At 40.0% G+C, this 20761-nt stretch overlaps 1 protein-coding gene across 1 annotated transcript in view; it reads left to right on the top strand.

Annotated features, from left to right (window-relative positions):
• The first annotated feature begins 2370 nt into the window (after window positions 1-2370).
• The window catches only part of LOC139162143 (eosinophil peroxidase-like), a 32713-nt gene continuing 14322 nt past the window's right edge, over window positions 2371-20761 (top strand). The window contains exons 1-7 of the mRNA XM_070742190.1: window positions 2371-2397; window positions 6402-6479; window positions 8529-8637; window positions 11615-11790; window positions 13187-13310; window positions 17522-17651; window positions 20084-20278. Of these exons, the coding sequence (XP_070598291.1) occupies window positions 6404-6479; window positions 8529-8637; window positions 11615-11790; window positions 13187-13310; window positions 17522-17651; window positions 20084-20278 (810 nt within the window). The 5' untranslated portion in view covers window positions 2371-2397; window positions 6402-6403. The remainder of the gene's footprint in view (window positions 2398-6401; window positions 6480-8528; window positions 8638-11614; window positions 11791-13186; window positions 13311-17521; window positions 17652-20083; window positions 20279-20761) is intronic.

The following is a 20761-nucleotide window of genomic DNA, read 5'->3' as shown; positions in this document are numbered from 1 at the left end:
AAGGAAGTTTCTATCTACATTTGCTGAGTTTCCCGAATGGACATACTGCTGCAATTTTAGGGTGGAGTAATGAAAAAATGATCTTCTAGAAATCTGGTAGCCAAATATGCAAATCACTCAAAGGTCCTGGGCTAGAATCCAAGTCGTTTCAGTTTAATTATTATAGATATTTTATTACTTTATGCACCGCTGGGTGACAACCATGATAATATTTAACTACGTATGCTGTGATTCTGTATTTGAGTTGCTTGTGTGGTTAGCAAGATGTAGATAGACGTTTCCTTCTTAGCAGTGGTGGCAATTCTAGGGTCAAATATTAACTTCTGATATAGGATGGAATTCAGCAATTGAGTAAATCCCCATGAAAAAGTGCCCCTGAGTTTTGAAGCCATGATGTTCTTCTTCTACCTGGACCTTGTTGGCGTTCAATCTTTCCCTGGAGGATGAAGTGAAGTATGGCGTATTTTTCCAGGTGTCGCATCACATGTCCAAAATACAGTGATACCTTGTCTTACAAACTTAATTGGTTCCAGGACAAGGTTCTTAAGGTGAAAAGTTTGTAAGACGAAACAATGTTTCCCATAGGAATCAATGGAAAAGCGATTAATGTGTGCAAGCCCAAAATTCACCCCTTTTGCCAGCCAAAGCGCCCGTTTTTGCGCTGCTGGGATTCCTGAGGTTCCCCTCCATAGGAAACCCCACCTGTTTTTGTGATGCTGCAGGGGAATCCCAGCATCACAAAAACAAGTGCTTCACTGTCAACGGAAGTCTGGAGGTGGGGTTTCCCATGGAGAGGAGCCTCAGGGGAATCCCAGCAGCACAAAAACGGGTGTGTCGCTGGCAACGGAAGTCCGGAGGCGGGTCATCCCAGCGGCGGTGATGGGTTTGTAAGGTGAAAATAGTTTGTAAGAAGAGGCAAAAAAATCTTAAACCCCGGGTTTGTATCTTGAAAAGTTTGTATGACGAGGCGTTTGTAAGATGAGGTATCACTGTATTCTTACATTTGCTTTTTAATGATTTTGATGATTTTCCTTTGCTTTCCCAGGCAGCACATCACCTCCTCATTTCTGATCCTCATCTCTTTTGTGACTGGGCATCTCCAATGTTGCCTCCATCTATCTTGGGAATTAATAAAGTGGTACCTCTACTTATGAACTAAATTCGTTCCGTGACCAGGTTCTTAAGTAGAAAAGTTTGTAAGAAGAAGCAATTTTCCCCATAGGAATCGATGTAAAAGCAAATAATACATTTGATTGGGGAAACCACGGGGAGGGTGGAGGTCCTGTTTCCTACTAGGAGATTCCTAGAGAGGCCCCACGGAGGCTTCTCCCCCGGCTTTTCCGGCCCTGTTTCCTCCCAGGAGATTCCTAGAGAATCCCCACAGAGGTTTCTCCCTGCCTTTTCCGGTTACAGTTTTGGAGGCTCGAGTTTGTAAGTGGAAAATGGTTCTTGAGAAGAGGCAAAAAAAATCTTGAACATCCGGTTCTTATCTAGAAAGGTTCGTAAGTCGAGGCGTTTGTAGGTAGAGGTATCACTGTACATGCCTTCACTTGTGGTTCTAATTTCAGGCGATCATGTCACAGATTTCTGTTACCTTCCCACCGAAGTGGTACCTATTTATCCACTTGAATGTACATGCTTTCGAACTGCTAGGTTGGCAGGAACTGGGGTGAGAACGGGAGCTCATCCCATCTTGCGATGCTTGGATCTCCAACCTGGGCTGTGAGCTTTCCAGATGAATGGTCTTAACCACTAAGCCATCATGCCACCCAGAGGTGAGATACAGCCGATTCGGACTCTTTCAGGCAAAGCAGTAGTGGTGACCTGCAGGTGGGTCCATCCAGGTGCAAATCCTGTCCTATGGCCATGGGGTTTTTCTGAGGATGCACTCATGGTCAGATGGCATGCACCAGTGAAGTGCTGTGTTTTCTGATGCAGCATGCATGCGCCCAAGGCATGCATGCTCACATTTTAATTCTGGCCGAACCAGTTGTTAAATGATGTGAAGCCACTTCTGTCTATTTCAAAATTCCCTCCATCCTTTATGATTCCCCAGAAATTGCCATTTGTTGCTTTTCTGAGAAGTTAGTCTAAAACTTCTCCTATACTGCATAAACATTAATCTTCAGGAAATAAATGTGGGTTATAGTCCAAAATCATTTGCCAGCCCAGTTTTATAATGATGTCAGACTTCATGTTCGGCAATTTGAATTAATATGTTAAGAATAAGGAAGTGGGCTTTGTATGTTTCACTAGATATTTTATCTTGGCCAAATCAAACATAGTTTAAAGTTCCATCTTATTTACTCATGTCCACACCCATTGATCCAAGGAGTATAAAAGTGTGGATCATCTAGTAAAACAGGGTGGAGAATCATCTGAAGAAGAACAGAACAGGTGAGGATTGTCCTCCTTAGCACTTATCTGATGGCATGAGAAATTGATATTTCTTTCTCTTCCTAGTTGATCTATTTATTTATTCGATTTTTATGCCGCCCTTCTCCTTAGACTCAGGGCGGCTTCCAACATGTTAGCAATAGCACTTTTTAACAGAGCCAGCATATTGCCCCCAACAGTCTGAGTCCTCATTTTACCCACCTCAGAAGGATGGAAGGCTGAGTCAACCTTGAGCCGGTGATGAGATTTGAATCACTGACCTGCAGATCTACAGGTTATTGATTGTTCATCTTGATCTCCCCTTTCTCTTTCCAGTTGATTGTTGATCAGTTTCTCAACACCATTTTGGGTTCTTTATGGGCTTAGGAAAGTGAAAAATAACATTTGAACAAAACAGAATAAAAGGGCTGGAAGATCTTAGAGATCTTCTACTCCAATCTCCTACTCAACTAGGAGACCCTATTCCATTTCAAACAAAGAGCTGTCCAATCTCTTCTAAAACCCCTCCAGCGATGGAGCACCTACAACATCTGAAGGCAATCTCTTCCACTGCTTAATTGCTCTGTTAGGAAATTTCTCCTTTATTATCTCTCCTTAAAGTATTTCCATCCATTGCTTCAGGTGCTTTGGAGAAGAGGGGGGCTCCTTCTTTTTTGTGGCAGTCCCTTAGATATCGGAACACTGCTACCATGCCACCCCCTACTGCTTTTGAGTCGTTTAATCCAGAATGATCAGTGTTAACATCTCAACAACTCCCAAAGGTCTCTTTGGTTCTGTTAATTGATGTTCATTCATCATGTTGGCTCTCCCATTTAATCCAGAACAATTTACTTAAGGAAGCTAATAAGGTTTTGGGTTGGGATTTGTTTTTGGAATAATTCTGAAATTCAGAGGCAGGATCCAGGGTAGGTTCCATTTCTCTTTTCTGCTGGTTTGCATTGTGTCATGTTGTGCAAATGACCCTCTGCACATGCATAGAGGCTTCTGTGCATGCCCAGAGTGTTTTTTACTAGCTGCGGTGTCCGGAGAACTGGTTTGGGGTCGTGGACAGATGGCCATTGCTGCCAGTTTGGTGAGTGGGTGCAAATTTTCACCACCAATACCGGCAGTCCAAATTGGCCAATTCGAACTGGCGGCAACCACCACTGCGCAGGATGGGGCAAACCTGCATCTGCTAGTACAGTTGCAATGGTGCCCATAGACCGGGGCGGATTGCCATTACCGCCGCTACTGGCGTGCTGTGTGTGCAGCTTTGGTTCTCTTGTGTGCATGCATGCACGGTATGTGGGTGCGTCCCAGCATGTTTTTGCTTCTGCGCATACGCAGGAAGCAAAAACATGCTGAAATCTCATGATAGGATGTGCACGAGAGAGATTTTAGCAATTTTTTTACTTCTGTGCATGCACAGAAGCAAAAACATTGCCAAAATCTCAGACGCACATGTACCCTTGTGAGATTTTGCTTCTGCACATATGCACAAAGCAAAAATTCCAAAAAAAAAGATGGCAGCACTCACAGGACTGGCACCTTAGTGGCCGTGCACAAATTACGCAATCTGGCGGCTGCTACCGGTGTTTTTAATCCAAAAACTAAAATGTTTTTAATCCAAAAACTAAATCAGCTGGGAGTTCTTAGAACTGGTCCACCCATCTGGAAGAAACTAGTTTGAGAAGTCTGCGGAGTCAGACCACTGATACCTTTAAGTGATGCTCAAAGTCCAGCAGATAGATATCCTAATCCTGTTATTTGGAAAACGTTGAACTGCAGTTGTTAGAAACTGAACGTAGGGCTTTAAAAAAAAAATCCTAAAATGGGAATTATTTTTTTAGGTTTTTTTTTTAAGCCCTATGTTCAGTTTGTTCTATTTTAGATATATATAGAACATATCTGAAGTGGGGACATAATCTGAAGTTAGTTGGGGGTAAGATCAAAAGCAACATGAGAAAATATTATTTTACTGAAAGAGTAGTAGATCCTTGGAACAAACTTCCAGCAGACATGGTAGATAAATCCACAGTAACTGAATTTAAACATGCCTGGGATAAACATATATCCATCCTAAGATAAAATACAGAAAATAGTATAAGGGCAGACTAGATGGACCATGAGGTCTTTTTCTGCCGTCAGACTTCTATGTTTCTATGTTTCTATCTAGTAACAGGATAAGTTGATATTGAATTAATTAATTAACCTAATGTAGAAATGAAAGTTTGAATTAAGATGGGCATAATATAGAGTTTGATATGGCTTAGACTGATGTAATGTAGTTTTTCATTGTAAGGTGGGAAAAAGACTCGATTTCTTCAGGTTTTCTTTATTTGATAATACTATATAAGTTCTATAGAATGTTTTTTAATGAGAGAAAATAAGCCTCCATTGAATGATTAATAGAAAAAGAATTTTTTATTTATGTTTTACTCTAAGCATAGTTTCAGTGTTTCTATTTATATATTGTTTTTTTATTCTATGTTGGAGAAAAAAATAAAATTTTATTTGGGAAAAAAAATTTCCTTTGCCATGCAAAGTATCTCTTATTATGTAAAAAGTTGACTTGAAAGTCCAGTGTCAGGAATGCTCCTCTTGAGTGTATTTCTGATGTCCCGTTGCTTCCTCTTTAATTCAATACTATTTAGAATTTAGAATCGATTAGAGCTGGAAGGGACCATGGAGGTCTTTTAGTCCAGCCTTCTGTTCAGGCAGGAGAACCTATACCATTTCAGATAAGTGACTATCTAGTCCAGTGATGGCGAAACGTTTTTCCCTTGGGTGCCAGAAGAGCATGTGCTTCCCCTGCCCCCCGGAGGCCCTCTGAATGCCATAAATGGCCTGTTTCCCAACCTCTAGTGGGCCCAGTAGGCTTGTGGTTCACCCTCTCCAGGCTCCAAAGGCTTCCCTGGAGCTAGGGGAGGATAAAAACGCCCTCCCCCATCTCCATGGAAGCAAATTTTTTTATTTATTTATTTATTGGATTTGTATGCTGCCCCTCTCCGCAGACTCGGGGCGGCTAACAACAGTAATAAAAACAGCGTATAACAATCCAATATTAAAACAGTTAAAAACCCTTATTATAAAACCAAACATACATACAGACATACCATGCATAAAATTGTAAAGGCCTAGGGGGAAAGAGTATCTCAGTTTCCCCATGCCTGGTGGCAGAGGTGGGTTTTAAGAAGCTTACGAAAGGCAAGGAGGGTGGGGGCAATTCTAATCTCTGGGGGGAGTTGATTCCAGAGGGCCGGGGCTGCCACAGAGAAGGCTCTTCCCCTGGGTCCCACCAAGCGGCATTCTTTAGTTGACGGGACCCGGAGAAGACCCACTCTGTGGGACCTAACTGGTCGCTGGGATTTGTGCAGCAGAAGGCGGTCCCTGAGATAATCTGGTCCGGTACCATGAAGGGCTTTATAGGTCATAACCAACACTTTGAATTGTGACCGGAAACTGATTGTCAACCAATGCAGACTGTGGAGTGTTGGTGTAACATGGGCATATTTGGGAAAGCCCATGATAGCTCTCGCAGCTGCATTTTGCACGACCTGAAGTTTCTGAACACTTTTCAAAGGTAGCCCCATGTAGAGAGCATTATAGTAGTCGAGCCTCGAGGTGATGAGGGCATGAGTGACTGTGAAATGCCCTCCCAGAGCCTCTGTGCAAGTCAAACATCAGCTGGCCGGCACACACATGAACGTTGGAGCTGAGCTACGGCAACGGCTCACGTGCCAGCAGATATGACTCCGTGTGCCACCTGTAGCACCCCTGCCACAGGTTCTCCATCACTGGTATAGGATTTCCTGTTTGGATGCAAATCTGACACACCAACAAGGTGCTAATAAACTCATTCAAAAAAATAATTGAAGCCTTAGGAACACTAATTGATTTTGGGACAAAATTAGAAAGTCGCAGGTAAATTAATGAACATGCTGAATTTGTGTTTACTTTTGTAGGGTTCTAAACTATCTCCCTAAATTGACCGATTTGTACTTTCTCTCTCTTTTCTTTTTCAGATATGGGGAGAACAGTTGCTTTACTCGGTCTTTTGATAGCATTCAATCTCTTGATGATATCTGAATCTTTTGTGGAAGGTAAAATTATAAGTCTTGCTTTGCTTCTTGAAACTTTTTCACCAGGATACTTTTTTCCTGAGAAGAGGGAAACACAGCTTTTAATGGCCTCGACGTATTTATAAAAAAAGACAGAATTGGAGATGAAGAGCTATGAGCCTTGATTAACCTTGGCTATTAATGTTAGTGACAATGGGTTGAGACTTTGAAAGTGTATGACAAGAACTCACAATTAAAAAAAGACTTTCTTCATTTCATGATTTCCCCCCTTCATTTCATCCCAAATCTGCCATGAGTGAGGCAAGCTTAATTTATCCTTAATCTATTGCTGTTAAAGTTATATTCTCTCCCTTAAGCCAGTAGTGTTCAATGACAGCCTTGCCATGTGAAATACGTTCGGTTTTGTCAATCTGGAGGAAATATAGGATGATTTCAGTCAATGGGCAAGGAGTCCATAGATGCAAGATAGGGAGGTAAACCATAAATTCTTGCGGCTAATTAAGAACATTATCAAAAGGCCCAAGAAGGTTTTTTTTAATAAAAAAAATAACCGAGAATAATATCTGTTCCTTTCTAGTGTGCCGCTAATAATTTAATCTGAAGGTCAGTCATTAAGTTGAGCTCATTTTTTTAAAAAAGAGGAGAGACATTTATAGAAAGGGAACCTGTATATTCTTTAGTTACTATTGGAACTGCTAACATGAGAGAAATCTTCTACAATTTTTATTTATTTATTTATTTTATTTATTTATTTGTTTTGTCCAATACACAATAATACACAATGAGGGTTATAGAGGATATAATCAGGTAGAATGTATTAAAGGGGGGATAGAGGAGAAAATAAAGGAGTGAAATATAACTATGAGAGAATAGCAGAAAAAGATATAGGTATAGAAGAGAAGATATAGGAGTTATAGGAGAGACAATAGGACAGGGGATGGTAGGCACTCTGGTGCACTTATGTACGCCCCTTACTGACCTCTTAGGAACTTGGTGAAGTCAACCGTGGATAGTCTAAGGGTAAAGTGTTGGGGGTTAGGGGATGATACTACAGAGTCCGGTAATGAGTTCCACACTTCAACAACTCTATTACTAAAGTCGTTTTTTTTACAGTCAAGTTTGGAGCGGTTAATATTGAGCTTGAATCTGTTATGTGCTTTTGTGTTGTTGTGGTTGAAGCTGGTCATTCCCTTCTGGCTAGAGAATCCTGATAGTTGTTGCTGGTAACAACCATATTTGCTGCTTCTTATTTACATGTATTTATTAAGAACATTTGTATGGCTGCTCAGGGCACAGTGACTTGCGTGGGGCTTATAAAAGATATTCCAAAATATAACCTAAGTGTTGTTTGCTTATTATTCACTTTCTTATTTTGCTTCTCGGCTAAGAAGATTTTTAGATAAAAGATTTAAGATTTTAAAATATAAATAGTAAGCAATATTTGCCTCCAGGCTTAACAATGTAAATGATATTATAGTCAAGGAATAAAAATGGAGAGGGAAGTACATACCTGCTCTGCTTTCTTAAAGTATTTGTAGCTACCTGTGATGATGTATTTTATTTATTTATTTATTTATTTATTTATTAGATTTGTATGCCGCCCTTCTCCGTAGACTAGGGGCGGCTCACAGCATACAATAAGACAATTCATAACAAATCTAATACATTTAAAAAACATTAAAAAAAACCCATTATTAAACCAGACATACACACACACAGACAATACATAAATTATATAGGCCCGGGGAGAGGGAGGGGAAATGCCTCAATTCCCCCATGCCTGATGGCAGACGTGAGTTTTAAGGAGTTTACAGAAGGCAAGGAGGGTGGGGGCAGTTCTAATCTCCGGGGGGAGCTGGTTCCAGAGAGTCGGGGCTGCCACAGAGAAGGCTCTTCCCCTGGGACCCGCCAGATGACATTGTTTAGTTGACGGGACCCGGAGAAGGCCAACTCTGTGGGACCTAATCGGTCGTAGGTAGCCATCGTTTTCATATCTCCTCTTTCTGGTTAATGGGGGAGGGGGGAGCCAGAATTTTATTTTTCTCCTAATATTATTTTATTCTTCCAAAGATCATGATGATGATAATTACTTTAAAGAGCTGACTGGTAAAGAGTTTTTCAACAGCATTAATGAAGCCAAGCGGAAGGTGGATCTGGCCTTTAAATTATCACGGGAAAGGTGAGTGTCTTTTGTGTAAAAGTAGGTAACTTTCTTACACACACACACGTGGACAAGTTTGTACGGGCCTGAGACTTCTAGATAGACGCTTAGAGGGCAAGTTTAGGGGACCCTTCTTAAAATTGCCACTAAATTATAAACGTTATATTGAGGCAGGTAGAAAATGGTTAAATAAATGGGAAACAATCATTTGAAATGTAATTAATTAAATGTAAATACATTTAATTTAGTTTTTGTTCTATCCACATTTTGGTCCTGTCTTTCCAATTTGAGAGAACATACTTTTTGAGAGAACGTACATAGGGTTGATATTCCTGGAGGCGTCTGTAATATGGTAAATGATTTAGCTTTACTAGATAAATGGTCAAAGCAATGGAAACTGCAGTTTAATGTTTCCAAATGTAAAATAATGCACTTGGGGAAAAGGAATCCACAATCTGAGTATTGTATTGGCAGTTCTGTGTTAGCAAAAACTTCAGAAGAAAAGGATTTAGGGGTAGTGATATCTGACAGTCTCAAAATGGGTGAACAGTACAGTCAGGTGGTAGGGAAAGCAAGTAGGATGCTTGGCTGCATAGCTAGAGGTATAACAAGCAGGAAGAGGGAGATTATGATCCCGCTATATAGAATGCTGGTGAGACCACATTTGGAATACTGTGTTCAGTTCTGGAGACCTCACCTACAAAAATATATTGACAAAATTGAACAGGTCCAAAGACGGACTACAAGAATGGTGGAAGGTCTTAAGCATAAAACGTATCAGGAAAGACTTAGTGAACTCAATCTGTATAGTCTGGAGGACAGAAGGAAAAGGGGGGACATGATTGAAACATTTAAATATATTAAAGGGTTAAATAAGGTCCAGGAGGGAAGTGTTTTTAATAGGAAAGTGAACACAAGAACAAGGGGACACAATCTGAAGTTAGTTGGGGGAAAGATCAAAAGCAACATGAGAATATATTATTTTACTGAAAGAGTAGTAGATCCTTGGAACAAACTTCCAGCAGACGTGGTAGATAAATCCATAGTAACTGAATTTAAACATGCCTGGGATAAACATATATCCATCCTAAGATAAAATACAGAAAATAGTATAAGGGCAGACTAGATGGACCATGAGGTCTTTTTCTGCCGTCAGACATTTATGTTTCTATGTTTCTATGTTTTTGACAGCATGCCACCAAAAGATTAAGGGCAGGTTTTGGGTTGAAACCCCTCTATACATCTCTTAAAATAAATATTTTCAAAAATAACAAAAATACTGATTTGATCCCTGAAGGCTAAGATCCTTTTCACACAGGATGGCTACATCCACATAGTGTATTTAAACTGGTTGTGCAATTAATCAGTATTTTGTGTTAGGACTATATAGTGAATGATCATCAATAAATAAATGAGCTGAGACATGAAAGTAACCTGTGTTTATATGTTGTCCTAAGGTAAGCCTCAAAGTATATCACGATCTAGTTAAGATTATTTCAGAGTCAAATAATGAATCCCAACAGAAGCGGAAAGAGAAGTGCATAGTGACATACAATCAGTGAAGAGCTACCAAAATTTTTACTAACACACTGTGCGCATGGCTTATGCAGGACACCCTGCATTTTCTTTCAACATCTTTTAGTGCAAATTGGGTGCTCTGGGGTGGAGCTCCATTTTCGCTACCCTACTGCATTCCTTCCATCCGGGCAGTAGCCCACCCCTGCATACAATGCAAAATTCCTCTCCCCCCCGCTCTTCTCCTCTATTTTCCCTTTCTCCCCTTCGCTCTCCTCTCCACATTCCAATATCTTCTCCTCTCATCCTCCTCTCCTCCCCTCTATTTTAAAATATTTTTAATTTTTTTTTAATATAAAAATTCCATTTTCAATTTAAACAATGTGTTGTTACGGGTGCCTATACATACATCAATATATACAGTGTTCCTTCAGTTTTCTCAGGGGATGCATTCCGAGACCGCCCGCGAAAGTTGAATTTCCGTGAAGTAGAGATACGGAAGTAAATACACTATTTTTGTCTATGAACAGTATCCCAAGCCTTCCCTTAACACTTTAAACCCCTAAATTACAATTTCCCATTCCCTTAGCAACTATTTAGATTATTACTCACCATGTTTATTTATTAAAGTTTATTAAAAAAAATATTTATTAAAGGCAGATGAAAGTTTGGTGATGACATAAAACGTCATCGGGCGGGAAAAACTGTGTTATAGGGGGGGAAAATGCGAAGTATTTTTTAATTAATATTTTTGAAAAACCGTGGCATAGACTTTTTGCAAAGTTCGAACCCGCGAAAATCGAGGGAACACTGTACTTTCAAATCTAATTACCGTACATTCATTTAGTAATATTTCTAACCCTCCCTTCCCCTCTACTTCCTCTCTTTTTCTTTTTCTTTGTTTCTATTTGAATTTATATGGCTGCCGATCTCAGTGTTGTGACTTTCAAGCCCACACCTGTGTACCAAAAGCTCTTTCAAAGCTCATCCATCCAAAGTTAATCCATTATATCCAAAGAGCAACTTGCAATCGTGCAAGAGTCTGAGCATCCTGGATAGGATATTGTAGAAGGAGTCTCTTCCCCAAAGAGTTAAGTGTAACAAAACATCCAGATGTTTGAGCAATGGTAAAGATAGGAGAGCAGAAGGAAAATGTGCAGATTTATTGTGGCACGGAAAAACAAGTATCTAGGCTGCATACATTAATCCATGCACATTGGCCAACCAGGGTACTCTGGTGAAGAAGCAAAATGATTATGTAGAAGAAGAGTTTTATAACAGTGGCTTGGCTATAGTTGATTTTCTATCTAGAAAGAAAGGAAATATTATGAAAGAATCAGAATTTAGCAACTTCCCTGCTGCTATTTAAAAAAAAAACAGCATTGTGTAAATTATTGTTATTATTATTTATTGGATTTATGTGCCGCCCCTCTCTGTAAACTATTGTGGTTTCTGTCATCAACTCTACTTCTTTTTCCAGAATAAAAGAAAGCTTCAACAAGGACGATATCCATCCTTCTGATTTTCTGAAATATTTAAAATCCCCCGTGGCAGGAACCAGGACTGCAATCCGAGCTGCAAGTTATATGGAAACTGCTTTGAATATCTTAGGGAAGAAAATACAGAATAAGCATCGGAGACCATTCAATATTACAGGTAGGATGAAAAACCAGAGATACCTATGAGGATCCACGAAAACAAGATCTGATCACAGGGTCTTTAAAGAATGTTCCACCTCTGGAGTGCTCCAGAACTTTTACTTATTTATTTATGTTTTTATTTATTTTGTCAAGTATGTATTGGTAGTATACAAAGAGAGAAACATTAGGACAGGGGATGGTAGGCACGCTGGTGCCCTTATGCATGTCCCTTACTTAGGAATCAGGTGAGGTCAACATAGGTAATGCAACAGGATGAGAAGTAGACAATAAATAGAAAATTCCAAATGTTAGGTCATCAACACTACAGCTTAGACTCCAAGAAATTCTTATTTCCAGAATAAAAGCAGTTGAACATTGCCCTTGACATGTAATTTATAATTTTAAAGTACAAATAGTCCTCAACTTACCACCATTCATTTAGCAAGTATTTAAAGTTACAAAGTTACACTTGGGGGAAAAAAAGGCTTACAACCTATGACTGTCACAGCAACCCCCATGATCCAAATTTGGGTGCTTGGCAACCAACATATATTTACAATGGTTTCAGCATCCCAGGAACATGTGACCATCAGTTGTGGTCTTCCCAGCCAGCCTCCAACCAATATTTAATATTTAAATATGTAAATATGAAAATATTTACTGGCCCCTCGCATCCTGGACATAAACTGTTTTAACTTCTACCCTCAAAATGTCACTACAGAGCACTGCACACCAAGACAACTAGACGCAAGAACAGTTTTTTCCCGAACACCATCACTCTGCTAAACAAATAACTCCCTCAACACTGTCAAACTATTTACTAAGTTTGCAATACTAATTCTAATTTTTTCTCATCATCCCTATCACCCATCTCCTCCCACTTAGGACTGTATGACTGTAACTTGTTGCTTGTATCCTTAAGATTTTTATTAATATTGATTGTTTCCTCATTGCTTATTTGACCCCTAAGACAATCATTAAGTGTTGTACCTCATGATTCTTGACAAATGTATATTTTCTTTTATGTACACTGAGAGCATCTGCACCAAAGACAAATTCTTTGTGTGTCCACAATTGGCCAATAAAGAATTCTATTCTATTCTATTCTATTCTATTCTATTCTATTCTGTTCTGTTCTATGTCAACGCGGTAAGCTGGATTTGCTTAGCTACATTTATTTAACAACTGCAGTGATTCACAACTGTGCAAAAAAAGGGTGATAAAACCGGATATGACTTATTCAACAACCACCTTGGCTTAGCAATGGAAATTCTAGCCCCAATTGTAGTCATAAATCAAGGACTAGCTATATTGATAATTAGCAATTAAATTAACATTACATTAATGTAATTACAATTAAATTAATATTACACCAATCCCTTGATTTTTAATGGATTTCCCTCCCTGTTTAGATATATTAAACAAACAGCAGAAAGAAACACTCTTCAAAACAACTGGTTGCGGTTATGTGACGCGGCCAATCCGTTGTCCACTGAAAAGTCCTTACCGGACCATCACTGGCGAATGCAACAATCGGTAGGCGACTCCTGCTGCTAAAGGCTTCTCTCTTTAGCATATCATGATTTTGTGGAATCAGAACTGATAGAGATGAAAAGTTTAGGTTGACTTCCTGTGCAAAGCGTTAGAGGTGTTGAAGGAGCAACACTGGTATCTGGAGCCTTTTAAGGCACCTCTTCTGCAGTTCAAAAGCCCTCTAAAATGCGAAAAAGCTGATTGGAAATATTTTTTAGGGCTGCAGCGAGAATCTCAAGCATCTGCATGGTGCAAAACATTTATTTTACCCTTCTTTACCATCGTTGAGTTATCCACGTAGATAGAAATCTGGTCTGGCTGGTTGTAAAGCGTCTTTGTCTACTGAGCTATTCCTTTAAATCAGTGTTTCCCAACCTCGGCAACTTGAAGATATTTGGACTTCAACTCCCAGAATTCCCCAGCCAGAATTCGCTGGCTGGGAAATTCTGGGAGTTGAAGTCCAGATATCTTCAAGTTGCCAAGGTTGAGAAACACTGCTTTAAATAATAAACAGGTTCTATGAGAAAAAAAAGAATTTTAGCAGATAGAATAACAAAGTTGGAAGGGACTTTGAAGGTCTTCTAGTCGAACTCACTATTCAAGCAGGAAACCCTGTACCCACTTCAGACAAATAGCTGTCCGGTCTCTTTTTAAAAGCCTCCATAGAAGAGTTTCCATAAGTTCCACTGGTTTATTATTCTCACTAACAGGGAGTTTCCCCTTAGTTCCAGGTTGCTTCTCTCCTTGATTAGTTTCCATCCATTGCTTCTTATTTTGCCTTCTGGTGCTTTGGAAAATAAGTTGACCCCCCTCTTTCTTTTGTGGTAGCCCCTCAAATAGGTCATCATGTCATTCCTAGTGAGTTTTCCCCCCACTAGATTAGACATACCCAATTCCTGCAACCATTTTTCCTGTGTTTTAGCTTCCAGAACTCCTTTTAATTTCCTCTTTTAAAAATACCAGGCACCACTGGGTCATTAGAGTTAATGGCAATCAGTATTAGAAGCTCTGTATGGAACTGTTTATTTCTACCCTGTATCATTTTAGATTTTAAGATTCATTTCATTTCATTGTTAATCTTAAGGGAGAAGGGAAAGCAAGTAGGATGCTTGGCTGCATAGCTAGAGGTATAACAAGCAGGAAGAGGGAGATTGTGATCCCGCTATATGTTGTGGTTCAGCCTGGGACCCCTCCGGGAATGGCTGATTTGCTGTCGGCTTCCAGCTCAGAGGGAGAGGCTGAGGACCAGGAGGTGCAGACTGACGAGTAAGCGGAATCCCAGGCTGAAGAAGAAGGACAGCCAGAGTTCCACCAGGGGGAGCTCTCCCCAGCAAGCAGCCTGGATTCCCTGGGGGAAGATGCTCATGACATCATAGATATGCGACACAGGAGAGCTAATCAGAGACGAACTCAATTGGCTAGGTATTTCCAGCATTAGAGGTCACAGCTGGGTTTGGGTGTGGTGCTTGGGAAAGGATAAAAGGCGGCCCCACCCTTCCTGGCTTGTGGAGTTTTATCTTGGAGATTCGTGAGACCTGTCTGTGAACTTTGGTGGCTACAATCCTGGTTTGTGCCTTGGACTATTGAAACCTTGGGGGGGGGGGGGTGCCAGCAAGAAGCTTGTGAAATTGACTGGACATCAGGACCCTGTTGTAACGTATTGTAACCTGTCTGCTGTGAAGACAGGTTTTCCTTTGTGCTTATTTTTTCCTGCTATAAAATACTTTTGGATTTTACCAGAGTGTCTGGCTGTTTTTTCAGTGGGTGTGGAGGTCTGGGACAACCCAGACAGAACACTATATAGAGTGCTGGTGAGACCACATTTGGAATACTGTGTTCAGTTCTGGAGACCTCACCTACAAAAAGATATTGACAAAATTGAACGGGTCCAAAGATGGGCTACAAGAATGGTGGAAGGTCTTAAGCATAAAACGTATCAGGAAAGACTTCATGAACTCAATCTGTATAGTGTGGAGGACAGAAGGAAAAGGGGGGACATGATCGAAACATTTAAATATGTTAAAGGGTTGAATAAGGTCCAGGAGGGAAGTGTTTTTAATAGGAAAGTGAACACAAGAACAAGGGAAGTTAGTTGGGGGAAAGATCAAAAGCAACATGAGAAAATATTATTTTACTGAAAGAGTAGTAGATCCTTGGAACAAACTTCCAGCAGACGCGGTTGATAAATCCACAGTAACTGAATTTAAACATGCCTGGGATAAACATATATCCATCCTAAGATAGAATACAGGAAATAGTATAAGGGCAGACTAGATGGACCATGAGTTCTTTTTCTGCCGTCAGACTTCTATGTTTCTATGTTTCTATGTTTCTAAGTTGTTTGTTTGTTTGTTTGTTTGTTTGTTTGACTTCTATGCTGCCCAATCCCAATGGGGCTCAGGGCGCCTTACAGCAATATACAAAATACAGTACAATATTAAAAAGAAGTCAAATAATATTAAAACAATAAAAACCCCATTATAAAAACCTACAAAGCAAGCAGTCCAATCAACATGCATGCATACCACTCATACACAATTCATCTGTGACAGATGTAATATTCACAGTCCCTAGGACTTCTCATAGGCCTTCACAGCCTTTTTGAAGGTGAGCAGGATGGGAGCAGTACAGACATCGGGGGGGGGGGGAGGGGGTTGGTTCCATAGAGCTGGGGCAGCCACAGAGAAGGCCCTCTCCCACAGTCCCACCAACCTGCATTGCTTAATTGACAAGACCCAGAGAAGGCCAACCTTGTGAGATCTTATTGGTCTCTGGGAGGTATGTGGCAGGAGATGGTCCAGTTAATAGTCTGGTCCTAAGCCATGTAGGGATTTATAGATAATAACCAACACCTTGAATTATGACCAGAGACTAATTGGTAGCCAGTGCAGCTCACGGAGCATTGGTGTTATATGGGTGTACCAAGGTACGCCCATGGCGGCTCGTGCGGCTGCATTCTGGACTATCTGCAGTCTCCGAACCCTTTTCAAGGGTAGCCCCATGTAGAGCGCATTGCAATAATCAAGACGGGGGATTATGAGGGCCTGAGTGACTGTGTGCAAAGCCTTCGGGTCCAAATAGGGCCGCAACTGGTATACCAAGTGAACCTGGGCAAAGGTTCCCCTGGCCACAGCCGAGAGATAGAAACATATAAGACTGACGGCAGAAAAAGACCTCATGATCCATCTAGTCTGCCCTTATACTATTTTCTGTATTTTATCTTAGGATGGATATATGTTTATCCCAGGCATGTTTAAATTCAGTTACTGTGGATTTACCAACCACGTCTGCTGGAAGTTTGTTCCAAGGATCTACTAGTCTTTCAGTAAAATAATATTTTCTCATGTTGCTTTTGATCTTTCCCCCAACTAACTTCAGATTGTGTCCCCTTATTCTTGTGTTCACTTTCCTATTAAAAACACTTCCCTCCTGAACCTTTCTTTCTTTCTATTTATTTATTTATTTATTTATTTAATTAGATTTGTATGCCGCCCCTCTCCGTAGACTCGGGGCGGCTCACAACAATAACAAGAACAATGTAAGAACAAATCTAATAATTTAAAAACACTAAAAACCCCATTATTAAAAGCAAACAAACACACAAACATACCATGTATAAACTGTATAGGCCCTGGGGAGATGTGTCAGTTCCCCCATGCCTGACGGCAGAGATGGGTCTTAAGAACTTTATGAAAGGCAAGGAGGGTGGGGGAAGTTCTAATCTCCAGGGGGAGCTGGTTCCAGAGGGTCGGGGCCGCCACAGAGAAGACTCTTCTCCTGGGTCCCGCCAAACGACATTGTTTAGTCGATGGGATCCAGAGAAGGCCAACTCTGTGGGACCTAACTGGTTGCTGGGATTCGTGCGGCAGAAGGCGGTCCCGGAGGTAAACCTTATTTAACCCTTTGACATATTTAAATGTTTCGATCATGTCCCCCCCTTTTCCTTCTGTCCTCCAGACTATAGATGGCAATCAAGGCTCAGCAAGCTTTCAAACAGTGCACTTAATCAGTTGTAGTTTCTCAAAACAGATATTTATACAGGGGTTTCATTTTGTTCAACATTCAGGGAAGAACAAACCCTCTGGTTAGATAAACTTCAGCCTCCAGGGAGGGAGAGGAGGTAATTTTGGTATAGAGATTATTGTTCCAGCCTATTTGATTCAATGATGGATACCTCCCTAAAAAATCTCCCATGCATTATTTTCCCATTCTAGGGAGCACCCACATTTTGGAGTAGCCAATCACGCCTATGCACGCTGGCTTCCAGCAGAATATGAAGATGGCATATCTCTCCCAAGAGGACTAATTGCAGGGCAACTTTATCATGGACATACTCTCCCTCTGGTAAGTGATGGGAAGTCAGCTACCTGTTTGGGTCCAGCCTATAGGTGGAGAACTATCAGGGGACACTGGTGAAGCCAAATAGGATCAGCTGACGCTTGTAGAGTAATACCAGTCTAAAGTGGCCAATAGCAACTGGCCTAATTCATCCTCCCACCCCTCTCCAAACCACCTGACCCTTACCACCAATCATATGATGGCATTGTTTACCTCAGAACAGAATTTCTCAATCTTTGGCTTGGAGATGTGTGGACTTCAACTCCCAAAATTCCCTAAGCTAGCATGCTGAAATCCATATGTCTTTAAGTTGCCAAAGTTGAAAGACAGTGCCTTAGAGCAGTGTTTCCCAACCTTGGCAACTTGAAGATATCTGGACTTCAATTCCTAGAATTCCCCAGCCAGCAAACACTGGCTGGGGAATTCTGGGAGTTGAAGTCCAAATATCTTCAAGTTGCCAACGTTGGGAAACACTGCCTTAGAGGATGGATTGGGGAGAACTTTACAAGGCCACAACAGAAAAAAGAGGTTGTTGTGGCACATTTGTGCTGAAGTTAAATCAGTGATGGCCAATCTATGACATGGGTGTCGAAGATGACACACTACAATGTTTTGAGTGATATTTATTTATTTGTTTGTTTGTTTGTTTTGTCCAATACACAATAATACACAATGAAGGTTATAGAGGATATATACAAGTAGAATATATCAAAGAAAGCATAAAAGAGAAAATATAGGAGTAAAATATAACTAGAGAGAATAGCAGAAAAGATAGAAGAGATAGAAGAGATATAATGGATAGCAGAGATAGAAGAGAATATATAGGAGATATAGGAGAGACTAGAGGACAGGGGAGAGTAGGCACTCTGGTGCACTTATGCACGCCAGCATTCATCGACATTCAACAACTGTTTTCAAAAGCATGCCCTATTTTTGTGTGATTTTTGGAGGCTGCAGAGGCCACACGAGAATGATTTTATTTATTTTATTTATTTTATTTATTTTATTTATTTTATTTATTTTATTTATTTTATTTATTTTATTTATTTTATTTATTTTATTTATTTTATTTATTTTATTTATTTTATTTATTTTATTTATTTTATTTATTTTATTTATTTTATTTATTTTATTTATTTTATTTATTTTATTTATTTTATTTATTTTATACAGTATATTGTATTTATTTTATTTATTTTATTTTTTTATTTATTTACTTACTTATTTACTTACTTACTTATTTACTTACTTACTTACTTATTTATTTATTTATTTTGTCCAATACACAATGAGAGTTTTAGTGGGTATATATATACACATAGTAAAATACATGATGAAGGTTATAGAGGAGATACTCATAGTAAAATATATCTATGAAATAATAGAAAAGAAGATATAGTAATAGAACATATCAATGAAAGAATAGAAGAACAGATATAGGAATAGAAGAAAGGTATAGGAGATATAGGAGAGCAATAGGACAGTGCACTTGTACTCGCCCCTTACTGACCTCTTAGGAATCTGGATAGGTCAACCGTAGATAATCTAAGGGTAAAGTGTTGGGGGTTTGGGGATGACACTATGGAGTCCGGTAATGAGTTCCACGCTTTGACAACTCGGTTACTGAAGTCATATTTTTTACAGTCAAGTTTGGAGCGGTTAATATTAAGTTTAAATCTGTTGTGTGCTCTTGTGTTGTTGTGGTTGAAGCTGAAGTAGTCGCTGAGAGGCAGGACGTCGCAGCATATGATCTTGTGGGCAATACTTAGATCTTGTTTAAGGCGTCTTAGTTCTAGGCTTTCTAGACTACCTCGTTCGGGTAGGAACCCGATACTGGTTCCAGGTTGCTTGAGGAACTGTCTCACTCTATTGGGATTGCCCAGTGGGTCCGGTCAATCAATTATTCTAGCTGGTGATGTCCAGGAGAATGCCTTTTAATGCTGTTGCTTCTGCCCTCTGGAATATCTCTCCCCCCCCCATGTGAGGTTGGCCTCAACCCTCCTATTATTTTTGTAAAGGTCCAAAGACATGGCAGAGTGGGGGAACAGCACAATGGAGGTGGTTGATTGAGTAAGAATAGATCCCACTCACCCCAACTCTGCCCCCACCCTCCCCATGTGTCCTTGTTTTTAATACCTAATTTTAACTTTTTATGTTTAAACTTATAGCTGCCCAGAGTTACCCTATGGGCAGCCAATACATTTTATAAATAAATTAAAATAAATAAATAATAGTTTTCATTCCCTTCATATGACTTTGATTCCAAGGAAAGAACACTTTAGGAAATGGAAGGATTTCAATCCAAACATATGAGAATATGAGTCTTCGGAGAGGGGCGGCATACAAATCTAATAAATTATTATTATTATTATTATTATTATTATTATTATTATTATTATTATTTGCTTATCTGACCTTCTTTGGGGGTTTCTTTGTAGGTACGGCAAGTGTCTAACGAGATAATCACAACTTCCAATGAGAATGTGACTCCTGATGACCAACGCTCTCTTGTATTCATGCATTTTGGGCAATGGATTGATCATGACTTGGATTCAGCTCCTGAAAGCCCAACCGACATAAATGCCCAGTGTGAGACCTGTTGCAATTATGCACCCCCTAACTTTCCAATTAAGGTAATAAAAACTCTGCTCTGGGAAAGAGACAGTCTAGCATGGTACTGCATATCAATTTTAACTTTCAGAGAACCTCTTTCAGAGGAGAATTTCATCACTGGTTTTGATAAGGTAGTAGATGAAGATAAAAAATTGTGTCTCTTTAACATAGTTTAAAATACAGTGGTACCTCTAACTACGAATGCCTCTACTTACGAACTTTTCTAGATAAGAATCGGGTGTTCAATATTTTTTTGCCTCTTCTCAAGAACCATTTTCCACTTACAAAACCGAGCTTCTGAAACTGTAACCGGAAAAGGCAGGGAGAAGCCTCCGTGGGGCCTCTCTAAGAATCTCCTAGGAGGAAACAGGGCTGGAAAAGGCGGGGAGAAGCCTCTGTGGGGCCTCTCTAGGAATCTCCTGGGAGGAAACAGGTCCTCCACCCTCCCTGTGGTTTCTCCAATCGCACACATTGTTTGCTTTTACACTGATTCCCATGGGAAA

The sequence above is a fragment of the Erythrolamprus reginae genome, chromosome 1 (genome assembly GCF_031021105.1).
Source record: "Erythrolamprus reginae isolate rEryReg1 chromosome 1, rEryReg1.hap1, whole genome shotgun sequence".
NCBI lineage: Eukaryota > Metazoa > Chordata > Lepidosauria > Squamata > Dipsadidae > Erythrolamprus > Erythrolamprus reginae.
The sequence above is the reverse complement of the archived record's forward strand: the minus strand, read 5'-3'. Positions and strand labels throughout refer to the sequence as shown.